The following is a 15445-nucleotide window of genomic DNA, read 5'->3' as shown; positions in this document are numbered from 1 at the left end:
GAACCCACAATTTACACAGTAAATGTGCAGACTCTAATACATACGTGTTGTAGGTAAACAGATGCAAATCAATACTGGTGTGAAGACAAGCTTATTTGAAGATAAACATTAGCATTTCTTGAAAAGTAATAGAATCTGATGAAAGATGAAGAACTTAGTATTATTGAAACAGACCTTTAGTTTAATTGGTTTGAGAGGTGGCAGAGCCTGCAAATAACTTTCATCTGATTTGTGAGTTATTGGACAGTGTTAATATTTTTTCTGCAGATCATCCAATACAAGAAGTGAGAATGTGGTTCACCATTTTTAAGATTCCTTGAGAGGGAAAATGAAAGAGAAACAAAGTGATTTATATTTTTTAGATTCCTGACATTATAGTTTTCCTTTGCTGGAATTATATGGCCTAAAGGAGCATATCATCATTGCTGACAGAGAGCTGAGATTCAGGAGTTAGTTTTGTGATCAAGTAATTTGGTTAGTAGTTAATTGAGCTGCTTAATCTGTTTTTCTGCACATAATGTGGCAGTATTATGGTGGAACTGAGCAACAGGAAAATGCAGTAGTTAATCTTTACTATTATTTAATGCATGTCAATTACCATTCCTTGAAAATAACTTCCAAAAAATTGCATGAAGGTTAAGACTTGAACAGCAAAGGAAGACGGGAAGAGAGAGAGGGTAGATCTGGTAGGAGAAAGGTGTCTGGGGTGAACAGGGCTACAACATAAACATCTTTATGTATAACCTGTGCTTGTGGTGAGTAACAGGGTTTCCTATGTTTTGTTGTGGAACAGTCTACTATATCAAATGTTACAGTACTTCTGAAAAGATTTGTTACACCTTCCATTTCCTAAAGCAGAAATTCTCAAAGCGTGTGGGTGGTGAAGGAAATGAAGGTCACTTCTTTATCTCTCTCTTCTGGTTTTCCTGCTTTATATAGCAGTAAATAGACTGTTTCATTTCTAAAGCTTTTCTACATCCTTCATTTTGCTTTGGCTTGATCTATCCTGAAGTTTTTTTGTCTTGTACCTTGGGTGGGAACAGTGGAGTCTGTAGCAAGGCCAGCCTGCAGGAATGGAGTTTGTAAATGCAGTCCATGACAAAACATGCTTACTGCTGAAATAAGCAAGTAACCTAGCTGTTTGCGTTATTGTTGACGTTTCTTTTTCCTTTTTTTTTTTTTTGAAGCGTGTTGCATATGCAGTGTTGGTAAATGCTTTGTCCTGAAAGATTCCACGGGCAAGTGAAGAACTAAACTGCAAAGTGTTTCAGAAGCATTTGGTACTGGCATAACTTCCCACAGATCATTTGAATGTGAAAGGAGTTCAGCCATGCTTAATGACTTTCCTGAATTGATTAAGAAGGGGAATTCCCCCCCCCCCCCCCCCCCCCCCCCCCCCGTCAAATTGCAAAGCATTGAGAAAGAAAGCTTTTTTCTGTTTAGAAATGTCGTGGTTTAAGCCCAGGCCGTAAATCAGAACCACACAGTCCACAGCCTGGGCTTAAACCACGACAAGAAACTTTTTCTTTTTCCTCCGTGCTTTACCCATGGTGTTTTTTTTTTCTGGTATGTTTGCATGTAGTTTATGTGCGTACAAACACCAAGCTAGCCCTACTTTGTATATTGGGTGGGAAAAGTTTTAAATAGTGCAAATTCTATTTCTGTAGAATTTAGCAGCTTTGTTGTTGCCTTTTTTTTTTTTTTTTTTTTTATTCTAAGTTGGGAATGGAACTTGACCCTGGATAAATATTGGGATAATGTGAAACAGTAACCCATGAACAGCCTGAACAGCCGAGCAGCATTATTTATGGGCAGGGCTAAGGAGTGGGAGGGCTCTGTTTTGTCTATGTGTAGGTATTCTGGGTTAAAAACTCTTAGGGAACCTGACTGAAAACTGAGTATAAAATTATAACTTAGTTTCAGGTAATACAGAGTTACATTCAAAACCATGTTACATCATTTTAACTATTTCCACCAAATGTTTATGGGGTATGTTATTGACGAGTGAGCCAATCTCGTTTTAAAATATAAATTTATTCATTTAAGCAAGCGATAGCAGATAAAAAAACAGCGCTGGGTGCACCGGGAGGCTCCGCTCCGCCCCCCTCAAAACGCACACCGGGTCTTTTTGGAGGCTGTCCCTTATACCTTTTCGGCTCGGGACTTCAGCCAATCATGTGGTCCCCCCCACCCGGACACCCTGACGTGGCTCTTTTCCACTGGTTCTCCCCACCGCTGGGGTCTCATCGTCGAGAAACTTCGAGATGTTTCCAGAAGCCTCGGGAAGCTCCCAGAAGTTTCGAGAAGTTTCCTGGAAGTTTCAAGGCGCTCCCGCCCCCAGCTCAGTCGTCATAGCAACCTCCATCCCTCATATGCTGTAACAAGACACTACCTCAAACTACTCAACCCTCCCCTTTTTCCCTCTCACAATCCCCTGCAGTAACACAACTGACTTCTCCCTCCCAATACAGAAGTCGTAATGCAGAAATACAACAGCTACAAAACAAAAGAAAACATGTTTCTACACAAAGTGACAGTCACAGAGAGCTTCCCAAAATGTAACAAACAATATCCTCCTTTAAACCTTTTGATGAACAAACTCTACACATTACAGGGTAGATGTTTTCTGTGTGGCAAATGTGATTGCTGTAACAAGCTCCTGATCTGTCTGTAAGTTTGCAGAGTTTTCATTGTGCCTCTTAATTGTTTGTATTGAAGGCCAGCACCATGTGTGTCATCCCAGGTTCTGTAGAAAGCATCCAGTCCTGTGCTGCAAACTCTGTTAACTTGCTAGTTCTCAAGCAAAAACAAATACACAAAACCCTTTGAAGAAATATGTTTCTTTTTACCTTTTTTTATGGCTTCTGGTCCTTTTCCCATTGTATGTATAGAAAACTTGCAGAAAAGATCTTTTTTTTTTTTTTTTTTAGATAGAGTGATGACTTGATTATCTGGCTTTCAGATAATTGTCATGTTGAAATTGTGATAATGCTGAGAACTTTTTAAAAGACTGCAAGAAGTGTTTTTATTTTTCCAAATGTAAAAATAAAACACTCTACCATTGCAAGCCTATGAATTCTTTGTTTTATTTATATAAAAAGTGAAAGCTTTACTTTCTATTTTTTTGTGTTAGCAATGCCCTCTCAATGCTATCAGTAGGAGTAGCTTAAATAGGAAAACATGCAGATAAATAAAATTAGGACCTATTGGAAAAGCTCTCCTAAATTTATTTCAAATTGTTTAGGTAGTATTTCACATAATTTTAGGTAAGAATTTTCAGGCATCTTTTGAAATTTCAAGGTTGTTTTTGCTCTGCTTAAGACTGTATAATTAGCTTTATTTCACAGATTAATTTCTAGTGACTCTACTACCTGACCTCTTAGAAGAAATCAGTGTTTTATATTGTGAAAAGTTAGGTAGCATAGGTGATCTAGCTATAACACGCAGTTTTTAACAAGGGTTTTAACGTGACCTAGTAGCCTATTGCTTGTATGAATGCATCTCTTCAGTATGACGTTATATTTGCACTTACCATGTGGTTTTTTTTATTTCCTCTCTCCTTGCTTCATTTTCTCACAGAGATCAGAACATTCTGGATCCTACTTTGGAATATGTTAAGGTAAGGTACCATTTCTTATACTCAGAATATTTAATTTGGTGTATAATCAGCACTGCCAGAGCATTTCCATTCATTTGTAGTTAAATACTGCTTTCGTCTATCTTTTGCTACAGAAAAAATAATTATACATGTCAGATTACTTTCTGTCTGATTCAGTGAAATCTTTGTGGACATTTTACTTTGGGGGGTAGGTTGCATTTTTATACTGGGGCATCTTCAGTTCTGTGGTGACTACCTATGATCTTGCCTTTGTTAGTAGATTAAAAGAATCCATATTGCTTATGGATTTCAGGGAAAGTGAAGGAACACATCTGAAAAGATCATAAAAATGTCAGATCTAGGTTTATGGTTTTAGCGATATACTTACTACCATTGCAGCTGGAAATTCACTTCTGGTCCAAAAAGTAACTGGAATCCTGGCAAAATTGTAAATTCTGTTTTCCTTTTGTACAAGATCTAAGTGCTGAAAAAATAAATATAATAAATGTGTATTTTGTTAGAATAAATAAAACCTATTCTGGAGCGTTCATGAATTTTATTGAAAAATCAGTCTTCAATTGGCAATATATAAAATTTGGAAGGCGCCTTAGGTATGTGATTCTGCATTGAGAGTCTCTTGCAGTGCTGCAATTTCCACTGAATTAGTACCTTTCAACATGTTTCATTTAAGTGAATATTATTTCTGAGAACCTTGAAAAGATCTGGCTTCTATGTTATGTCTCTCTACAATGGGCTTCTTTAATTGTTGGGCTTTGTTCCCTGTCTTTTTGAAGACATTAATCTTCTGAACGGTGTCCGATAAAAAAGGTTAACCTTTCATGTAGAGTATTTCTTTACCTATTCATGTGCACAGCCTGAATTTCTCAGACACCTGAATTTCTACTTCAGGTTAGAGTTTTGGTCAGGAAGGAACTCGAGAGACAGTCAGCTGGGTTCTGTTGCTAGAATTCCCTCTGTGGGTGTTCATAGTTGATGGAAATTAAGAGTGTCCACGTTAAGGTTCATTCAGGTTGATCACAGAAGTAAGCTAGGAATATGTAATGCAGTGTTGAGAGGGCACTGCCAAAGGCAAGTGCAAAGAATTAATTTGCCTGAAATTGTGGAGGAGTCCTCTGCTGGCTTTTATGACTAGAGTTGGAGTGGAGGTAGGAATTAGGGTTTCAAAGAAGAGAACAGGAAGAACAGAACACAAAGGTCTGTGGAAAAGGGACTGCCAGAGGACTCTCAGGACTGCTGCTGGAATTCTGCTCTAAAAAGCTCAGTGTCGCAAGGTCCCTGGCTTCAGTTCCAGCCTAAAGTTGGGATATGGTAAAGTAGCAGAGACAGAGGAGGCCAGGAGCCTTCTGAAGAATACTGTAGAAGAGGGGATGTCAAAAGCAACTAGGTGGTGGACATGTTAATTGCCCTATTTAATTTACTGTCTATCTTGCATTATGCTATATAGAGTATGTTGTTACAGTTTGAATAATATGGCCAAGTAGAAGGCAGAGATTTCATGTGCCAATTCATCAATATGTGTGTCTTGTCTTGTTGCAGCAAGTTCTATAATACAAATGTGGTTTCTGATCTTTTCAACTTTTCTAGTAGAAGCTTGTCTTGGACTCTTGTCAATAGCACTGGTGCTAAGCTTAGTTATTAAAACTTTGATGTCGGGGCAGAAAGCCTGGGGAAAAGAGTCTTGTGAGGGAGAATACAAGGGTTATGTCGCCTTCTTTTCTCCTTCCTCTTTCATTTTTTCCTGTGTGTGCCCTCGCTCTAGGGAACTATGAGTTTTGTCCCCAGTTCAGTGACATTGCTAGCCCCCCCAACATTTTTTGGCTGTAAAAGTCCAGGTTAGTAACAAAATTGCTTTCAGAAATGTATTCTTACTCAAAAAATTACCATTAATGCCAAATAAAGGAGGCCTTTCACCAATAATTTGTTACCAGTTTACTATGACTGTAAAAGATGTGCCTGAATTCATAACAGGATCTTGGAACCCCCTTTGCTGACTGAAGTTTCAGTAAGTACGTGTTCATTGTCTTCTATAACTCACCTTGTAGTAATTATTACATTAATGTTTATAAATTTTCCAGCTTCTTGAATAAATTCTGATGGCAGTGTTAAATCCAGTGTGAACTGCAGAACACTAACCTACTCAAGTTACAAAGCTGAAAAATAGATTTCTAGCATTTTGCTATGTTGCTTGCACCAACATTGCCATTTGCATAAGTTTGCCATATAATGTGTACATATTTAGCTTGAGCAAGAGGGTTGGTGCCAGTTAACAGCTTTGGTTGGTGGCTTTGATGGTGATGCTTAAGTGGTGAAACAAGCACCTTTAAATGAAGTGATAGTATGAGAAGAGGGAGAAAATGAGAACTTTTGGGAGTCTGATTTTGCTGATTCAGGATATTGAAGTTCTGAGAAACAGATTCATATTTCTGATGCCCAGGAAAATATAGCTAGTAATGTCTCTAGGCAGAGAAGTGTTGATTGACTGACTGAAAACACAAACTTGAGTGTTCTGTATGATGTACCAAGCATACTTCAAAACTAGAACAAGCTAATTGTATGGAAAGTCTCGATAGCAATTAGTGTTTCATCTTATTCTAAAGAGGTTTTGGCTTAATGCAGTTTTTTACAAGGCAGATTTTCTTTCTAGTGGTACGTGGCACAAGTTTAAGTTTTATTAGGGTGGTCTGGCTGCTGATGATTCTACCCAAGAATCTACCCGAAGTCCCAAGCAAATTGTACTGTCAGGGCCCTGAGGGCACTCATTTGCCTTAGGTGTCCTGACCAGCCTCACTTAGGACTTGCACCCACACCCACAGAGCAAGGGCTCCATTTAAGCTCAGACTGGGGCCTTCGGGCCCTGCTTGAGCTGTGTCCTAGTTGTGCCCGCCTTTAGCCATGCTGATCCTGCAGCATGCTATTTGAGTTTCTTGTGAGTCCCGTAAGAGAGATAATACTTGTTGAGAATGTGCTCCTGATGGGGAACTGGACTCTGCTGTAAATAAAATGCAGAAAATCCATTCAGGTTTGTGAAAAAATAACACGGTTTTGGTTTTCGTTTGTCTTTTTTGAATCCAATGTGCTGTGTTTCTCAGTGAAAAGAACATGATAGTGTTTGTTGTGGCGGTAGTGAATACAAGCAGGCATTGCTGTATAAGTCACAGAGAGTGATGGCAAACTTTAAAAGCTGAGTGTATCAATTTGCTTGTTATACAAACCTTTACTTGCTACAATCTGGTGACTAAAAGTAACATAAATAATTCCTTGTATTTCAAAATGCTCTAGACAGAGGAAAGGCAAAATAAATTGTTTTTTCTCCTGGTCTGTTCTGTTCAAGATACAAGACAGAAAGTGCTGATTATTATATTAATCCTCTGAAGGCTTTTTAATAGAGAATGCTCTCTATAGGTGCATTATGGTTTCTAAAACTTTAATATAAATTACAAGTAACAAATAGCAGTTTCTTGCACCTTGAATATTGATGTATTAGTTCATTCAGTACGTAGAGAGCTAATTATGCAAAAGCAAGTTCTAAGGAAAAAAGTACTGATTTGCTGAAGCGTGAGTACTGAAGTGTCCATATGGTTTCAACCCTTCCTTTGTCTTCACAGTCCTGCTGAAACCATGGTCACAGTTAAATGGCTCTTTCAAAAAACCCTTTTATGATAGAAGTGAAAACAGGCCAGACTGCTTTGAGACGGGCTGCTAACCAAGTCATGAAAGAGATTTACAGACACAATAGCACGTTGTACATTCTGTGAGATTTTTACAAGTTTTATGAGCCAAATAGTAGATCCATTGGTAGTCTCAGCAGGTTGTTCCCACACCCTGAGTCTGCACATCCACAGATCAGACTCCTGCAGGGGGGAAAGGATCAAGTGCTGGCAGATTTCAGTGTGTCAGAGAAGTTCTTGTGAGTAATTTTCATCAAGTTCATGTGAACTAAAGATAGCTTTCTATCCCATTCCTATTCACTATAAATACTTTAGGATCTTTTAATAGAAGTCTGTGCTGTAGTCATTAAGGCTGTTATCAGGGTGGAAGAAAGAAAAACAGATTTCCCTCCTCCTGTCACATTTCCTGTGGGATTAGTGCTAAAGACTACAGAAATACGTATCACTGAGTTGATGAGTATTATTATGGCCTGAGGTTTTGGAGTTTGATCTATAAGTGGAGAAAACCCAAAATTTATGACTGATTATCTGCTCAGCATGATCACAAGGGAAGTTTATATTTAGGTTCAGGCTTTAAAAAAAGCTGTCACTGGTCTAAGGAAGTTACAGCTGCAGAAAAAAATTATTCCCTTCTGAGTTCTACTGAAAGATTCTTGTTTGTCTCTGCGCCACAGTGTTCATTTTTTTCCCCCTGTTTTTACTCCTCCTTGATTTTGTTAGAAGCAAACTGGCATAGAAATTATTGTAATTTTGTGAACTCAACTCCAAATCCATTTTTTTATGGCATTCTGATCTATTGGTCATTATTTGTAGCTTTGCAAGGTAGAACAGTATTTTGTGAATTTTGTTCAGCTTCAGAGGACTTTGATCAGGTGATGAGGTTTATTGATGCAGTTTATGCAGTTGATTACACAAATTAATAATATTGTGGACATCAGTAAAATATATGTGTGAATATTTGACTGTCATATTCTAATACATTTTAATGGCTGTGCCAAGAAGATAATATGGTACTATTAAACATGGAGTTTGTGTGTGTGTGTGTGTGTATGGATGGTTGGGAAAGTTTAGGGGGGAAAAAAAATCTGTGTCAGCATGATAAGTAGTTACAGTTTTGGAAAAAATTCTTCCTGATGACATTGGAATTCCATTGCAAGGAGTCTTTTTTAGACATGGAAATATATATTAGAGAAATCCCCACTCCACCGGAAAAGTTGCCAAGTACAGTGTATACCTGTTCATGATCTGCTGCGTATCACTCTCCTGTGGAGACTTGCCTCTTGAGATGCAAGCTGTGACTTGTGAGCAGTAAGTTTGCTGGGTTTGTGCATTGTTTGACAGTGTTATACATGAAGTATCTGAGCTTTGAGGAATGCCTGACACTAAGGCACCAAATGATCAGGAGGTTCTTTTTAAATCCTTGTGTGCATATGTGTTGTTTTGGTTTGGGTTTTTTTTTTTTTCCTTCTTGTTTCAACTGCAGCAAGGGCAACAGCATGACACAAGGTGGAATTATCAGATGGAATGTATTTAGTTGAGGAGAAAAGGAGTATACCCATACAGCTGACTGTCTTTACACATCTCTCTCTGTCATTCTGGATTTGTCATCCAACTCAAATAATCGTTACCAGTGTCAGCGATGTTCAGTCAGAGATATTTAACTTTTTCCGCATGTTTCTCTATTTAGTAGGAACAGAAGCTTAAGAAACATCACTAAACAGAAGTTGCCTCTTGTATATAAGCTGTATAGATCAGAAATCTAAGATCCTGTTAGAGCTAATGTAATGTTGAATACCTAAATTGATGTGTCTCACAATGAACACTTTCAGGTTTGATGCTTGATCGGTAGTTGTAGTTATACACTGCCCTCTGGAGGAAAACCCCTCTCAGGGTGTATTTTTGTAATCGGGTCGTGGCTAGTAAAATCCATTTTTCATAATAATTCCATTGTAACCTTTGTAGTAATAAAAAACCTCTAGTCTGACTGTTGGGAGTTAGCTGCTTTTTTCTGCAGAGACACAGAAGGGGGGGGGAAGATTTCCCTACCTTGATTTAATTTTCTAGTGGAATAAGTTTTGGCTGTTGCAGTAACTTAAATCATCTTGTCTTGTACTTTTCATCCTGTTTTTGTAGTAATAAAGCTGCTTATAAGATATGTCTTTTCTCTGCTTATAAGGTGCAACTGTTTCTTTAAGTATTTATGATAGTTATTCTTAAAAGCTTTCAGCAGCCCAGGAAGATTTCAGAAAAGTTTTAAGGCGGTACATATGTAGTTGAAATTCCGCAGCTCTCAAGTAGTCATTTACCCTAAAATCATTATGAGAATCTTGCCCTACTTCTTTGGAGTTACTGAAAACTTGTATTATTTATTAGAATGTAGTTTTCCATAATTAATGATGGACTCTTACATCCAAGTTTCAGTATTTTCTCATGTTGGATTTTGTTTGACCAAAAGGCTAATCTCTGAAAAAATGGCTGAGTCAGCAGTTCTGTAATGATTTGGGTGCAAAGTGATAACTAAAATCCAAGCTGCTGTTTGCAGTAAATATGCAGGAAGTCTGAGTCTACAGCTCTGCAAGACAGTGCACTTTTCTGTCCGCTGTCCTAGATTATGTTTTCCGAGTAGAGACATTCCCAAGTTAGCCTGTTGCTGTTTGGGGCTTTTTATTCTTTCCCAGCCCCCAATTCCTGAATGCCCTGTTTAGCTCAAAGATCGGGGGGGTGTGTGGGGTGTGGGGAGGTGTCTTGTGTTTTCTGGAGGACTTTTTTGTTGGTGTGGGTTTTTTCCCTTTTTTAATGTATATTTGATTGTTGGTTTTTTTTGTTTGGTTTGGGTTTTGTCAAGTTGTGTTTGTTATGGGAGGTGTGTTTTGGTTTTGGGTTTTTCTTACCGTACTGTGGGGAGGGCTTTTTTCTCTCTGTGAATCCTCATATGACTTCAGTCAATTGAATAGTGGCTCTATAATTATTCTGGCCTTTATTGTGAAGTCTTTCAGCAGTGGCTCTTGCATTCGTTTCTCTTGATGTTGAAATGGAATTTAGGGTATTTTTTGCTTGTGGAGCATGTTCTGTAATGCTGAATATGCTTTGGTAAATCTTAAGTGTTGCTAATTCTTACTGCAGCATGCACTGTTTCTATTTGCATGTTAAGGGTTAATCTTACATCTATCCTATAATGAATTTGACCCTGTTAATGTATTCTGCTTCTTGTATTATTCCTCGTTAACTCTTATGTCTGATCTGGAGTCATCAAAAGAGCCACTACATGTACTGAGATTGCACTGAGCTTTGAGGTGAAAAGTGTCTATAAAATTACCTTGCATTGATTTCCTTGGCACCACTAGTAATACTAGTGGCAGTGGATACTTAGTCAATCTTTTCAGTATCTTTGTTAGCCTTATTCGCAGATGTGAAACATAAGCTACAAAGGTCTGAATCTGAAACATGGGTAGAAGTTTTGAGATGCAAAGTAATATTTTCGTCTCTAGTGATCTTGTGGAACTTGGATTTAAATTAATTACCCTTTTTCACCAAAATATCAATGCCTGTGCTTCTCAAATGCTGGCAGTTGTACACTTCTATTGGTAATATCTCCAAATCAAAATGACAGTGTTGGTGAAAGGAAATACTACAAAATGGTGGCATGCATTTGCACTTTAAAAGATAAAAAACTAAGGGTGGTTTTTACTTTTAAGACATTGAGACATTGTCTGCTTCGCCTTGATTTGTGATCCTCTTTTGTTGCAAACAGAGTTGTTTTCTCTTCTGTCAGATACTGTGATTGTTGAAGTGACTAATCATTTCTGACAAACCATGCTTTCCTGCACCGAATTCAGCCAAGGTGTAATCCTGAACCCAATCCATTGCATTGCAGTAGGCACTGGATTACCTCATTTGACAGAAAAGAGCATGCAGTTTCCCACAAAAGTGATACCTGTGAGGAAGAAAGAAAGGTGATGAATTATAGTATTGCCATACTATAGTAGTGAATATTTTCTCTACCTTGGTAAGAGCAATCCCAGCTGTAATGAAAGGGATCTGAAGATTTGAGTGTGAACTGAGAGGTAAAGGGCATAAAACTTAATTTACTTGTACAATCAGTTTGATTTTCTTTCAATTTCTGTGCAAATACTTGTCAGTTGACACTAGAAGAAAAAGCTGTCTTTGTGTGATAGTATCAGCTGGAGTTCTTGCAGCTTACCATAGGCTTTCATATACATATATGAATAGGTGTGTATATATATATCTCTATATCTAAAAAAGGTATGAATACCACACAGAATTTTACTCCTTTTCATGTGAGATATTTAAACTGTTAACAACAGCAAAGATCTGACTGTAGTCTAACAAATTCTGTGCTGATTTTTTCTTAGCTGTTGCTGAGCTGTGTCTCCTGTGTGGAATATTTACTTTTGTTTTCTTTTGGGGCTTTTTTTTCTGGATATTGTTCCACAGGCATTATGCCTTAAAGGTGACAATTACTGATGTGGTTGGTTCCTTTTTGTAATGCTGAAGATGGACTAATACCAAAAGCTGACTTGACATGAAAATATTTATTTTTAGCTCCTTCACAGCAATGCCCTACTGCAGCTGGTTTTTAAATGCCTATAAGCTTGTGAACCACAAGGGGGAGTGAGTATATAGTTTGTGGAAGGCAGATTATTAATAACCATTCCAGGTACGCTTTACTGATAAAACCTATAGAGGTAAAGTTCCTAATCTCTTAGTTTATAGGTAGGAGCTATGCTTATAGATAGTAGTTAGAGCAACACTTGTACACTCTGTTTGTCTGTACATCTTGCTTCTTTTTGGAGACATTCTATTGACATAGTTTGGCCTGTGGGGAGGGCAGGAGGAGGAGTATTAGTACATTTCAGTTGGGATGCCATCAATAGAGATGTGTGGCAAAGGAGTAGCTTTGAGTTTTTGTATGTTAGATACTATTAGGAACTAAGCACCTGCACAAATGAGGGAGTATAATGCTATGTTGGCTATGTAGAATATCTCTATGCCTTCAAATCCTTCTGTTAATTACCTGCTGAAAAGGAGGTATATGAGCTGAGGTGAGCTTGTTGCTTTTGCTTCATCAGAGTGTATTGCACAAAAATGTGGGAGGGAGACAGGCCCCTTATAAAGACTTGAAAAACTGAGCTCTGACAGAGCCCAAGTGAGTTGTGAGTTTTATTTTTGAGTGCTAAACATCCAGAATCTCCCTTTGTATAAAAAGGAAGTATTTTCGGGTTTTCAGGAGTTTTAGATAAATAGCTGATTTTGAAATGTGTCCACCTAACCCTAGTGAAGTTATGGAATTTGTTCATCTTTGAATTATATTTGGAATTGATATAAATCTCAGACAAACGCTTTATTTTGACAGGACTGGAGAAGCTTTCAAAAGCAGAACTCTGAAGTTAGCAGTTGTGTTAATGGCATCTTTTTATACGCAGGAATAGCTCATTTATGATCTCCAGCAAAGCTAAAGTTAGACTAACGGCATCTTAGCCAGCAGGAAGATAAGAAAATATAACCATAAATTGTGAATTAATTCTGAACAAAAGGAAGTTCATGCCTTTTCATATTTTCTTTCTTCCCTTCGCCCATTTCCTCAATCCAAGGAATAAATTTAAGGAAAGACAGGTGAAACATTACAAAATTCCTTTGTTTGTACATGGGTTGGCAGACAGTAGATGGAGCTCAAGAATATGTATGCCAGTTTTTGGTGGGATCAGTTATACCTGATGGTCGCTTCTTAACAGGTAGATAACTGGTAGGAAAACTGTGCCTATTGCCAGATGACTTTAAAGGTTGTATGTCTAGTTATAAAAAATCAGATTTTTCCAAAGCTAGTTGGATGTCTTAAAGTGCAAATTAGGACCTAGTAGACAGTTTGTAAACTGGTTGGCCACTTTATTCTTATACCTGCCAATCTGGGTTTTATATGAGTCAGATTTTCAAAGGTATTTATTCAAGCAGCATTGAAAGCTAAATAGATGCAATTTTCTGGTTTCTCACTATTCCTGTACAACTGCAGCATATTTCTGACTTTGCCTCATGGAACTGCGATAGAGAGGAGGAAGAAATTATGCTGACCTCTCCCATACCACGCCTGTGCACTGCAAACAAGTGTAATTAAAGTTGCTGCTGTATCTATTGATTTATGCTTAGAAGCTGCAGCAACAGCATGCAGGAAGTGAGATTATAGAAGAGAATATGAAAGAGTCAGTTCTGTTAAGAGTTCACACAGGTACGGTAGAACATGAGCCAGGTGGTGAGACTTTAGACAGTTGAGTTAGGGACAGATGAAAGTAAGCTACACTTGCTGACAATATTGTCATCCCCTTCCTTTCACTTTTTCTACACTTTAAAAAGTGTTCAGCTGTAAATAAACAGTTGGCTTGTTTGTAGTGCCCAACAAGCAGTTAGGCACTGCTTGTACTTGGAGGTATCCCCCACAGAACTTTGTTAGAGATTATGGACCGTGTCTGAAGGGCTTGAATACTAAAACTTAATGGGCATTGTGAAGATGTTGTTTCCATGGACAAATTATATAGCAGTTGTCCCCTGTGTCTGGACTTTTTCTTGTATTAAAAAGAAGAAATACCTGATTATAGAGAAAAGCCTTATGTATTAAATGAAGAATGTTTCAATCTGAAGATTTAAATGCTTTGATTTTCTTTAGGTTATTTTTTCTTTCAAATTTTATTCATATTATACTTTGTTGCAACCTTACATGTACCATTTTATAGCCATAGGCACTCACAACATGTCTATGCATATGCACTGTGTAATAAGGACTTATCTGTATTCTGTATGATATCATCAGTCCACAGTGAGCTGTGTGCTCTGGCTTGGCTGCATGCTGTATCGTATCAGATGTATGTGGTTGACCCTTGTACAGTACACCATGCCTTCTGCATTTACAGCTGGCTTTCTGGTTACTTTCACTGAGTGGAGAGCAATCTAAAGCATTACATGTATTTCACTGAATATTGTTAGGCTGATTTAAATCCTTAATGATTTGTAGCAGTGGCAAGCCACCAATTCCCTCATCTAATTTAGTCTCAAGTTATTTCTCCGTAACATGAAATCACAAATCCTGTGTGTGAATTATAAGCACTTCCATGAACATGGGTGGTATTTGGTTCAAAATAGTTTCTGGTGGATCCAAATGCTTGTGAGTTTTCAAGTGTCTATATTTTTATGATATTCGATTGCTTTACTAAAGGCACCTAAAACTTTGAAGCCATATTCTTTTGATGAGAGAAAAGAAACCAAACTGTCTTAGAGAAATTATCTCTACATTGTGTTTTATTTAACCTGTACAATTATAGCAGCCTAAGAGGATTCCCCTAGGGCAGGTTCACGCTAGCCACTATGAAGGCTTGAGACTCCTGCCTATACAGCATGCTGTGAGTGGAGCTGGACAGAGTTTAGCTGTGTCAGGGAAACAGTTCCAGTGTGCAGTGCTGGGTGAGTGTAATTTACACCAGACCGTGAAAACACCCTAAATAAATCTAGAGGCTTTGTAATAACATGAAGAGGGTCAGCAGAGACACCTTAGTTTCTCTTCCTAATGGACTATTAGGAGCTCAACATAGAATATACAATCAAGCTTCCTTAAACTCAAGGGGCCTTGAATTCTATGAACTTAGAAATCCTTTCAGAATAAACATACTTATAAAAACTCCTATAGCCAGCTCTTCTTAGAAGCAGATGAAGGGCTTATCAGTATTTTAAGGTTCTTGGCAAGAATCTTTGAAAACAAAGAAATGAAGCTGATGGTTGAGCTGTTGGTGCTGAAGGGCATTATAAATACATCAATAGCTTGATTTAGCAGAAAGATTGTATGTTCTAAGGTACAAGAAACAGATGGTTTATTTTTCATGTGTAGAGTCTAAGAAAACAAAGTACCAGCAAATTGTTGCAGGACAGGTGAGGGAAAATATGGCTAAACCCTCCTTTGTTTCTCTGAGTCAAAATTTACAAGTGTAAATCTTATCTACATATGAAGTGTAATTTGGAGCAGCCTGAAGGCTGTTCTCAGTCACGCTGGCTGAAAGCAGCAGTGCAGGAACTAGCATACTATCACCGGAGGCTTCTCATGTACTCTTTGAGATTCAGTAGTCTTAATTTTCATATTGCTGTGTCACAGTCATGCAAA

At 37.9% G+C, this 15445-nt stretch overlaps 1 protein-coding gene across 1 annotated transcript in view; it reads left to right on the top strand.

Annotated features, from left to right (window-relative positions):
• Positions 1-15445, top strand: part of BCAR3 (BCAR3 adaptor protein, NSP family member) — a gene marked incomplete at both ends in the record, with an annotated part of 73363 nt that overhangs the window by 34001 nt on the left and 23917 nt on the right. The window contains one exon of the mRNA XM_080622596.1: positions 3580-3619. Within this exon, the coding sequence (XP_080478722.1) occupies positions 3580-3619 (40 nt within the window). The remainder of the gene's footprint in view (positions 1-3579; positions 3620-15445) is intronic.

The sequence above is a fragment of the Psittacula echo genome, assembly GCF_963264785.1.
Source record: "Psittacula echo genome assembly, chromosome: 7".
Lineage (NCBI taxonomy): Eukaryota > Metazoa > Chordata > Aves > Psittaciformes > Psittacidae > Psittacula > Psittacula echo.
Note: the sequence above shows the minus strand (reverse complement) of the source record. Positions and strands in the feature narration are given on the sequence as shown.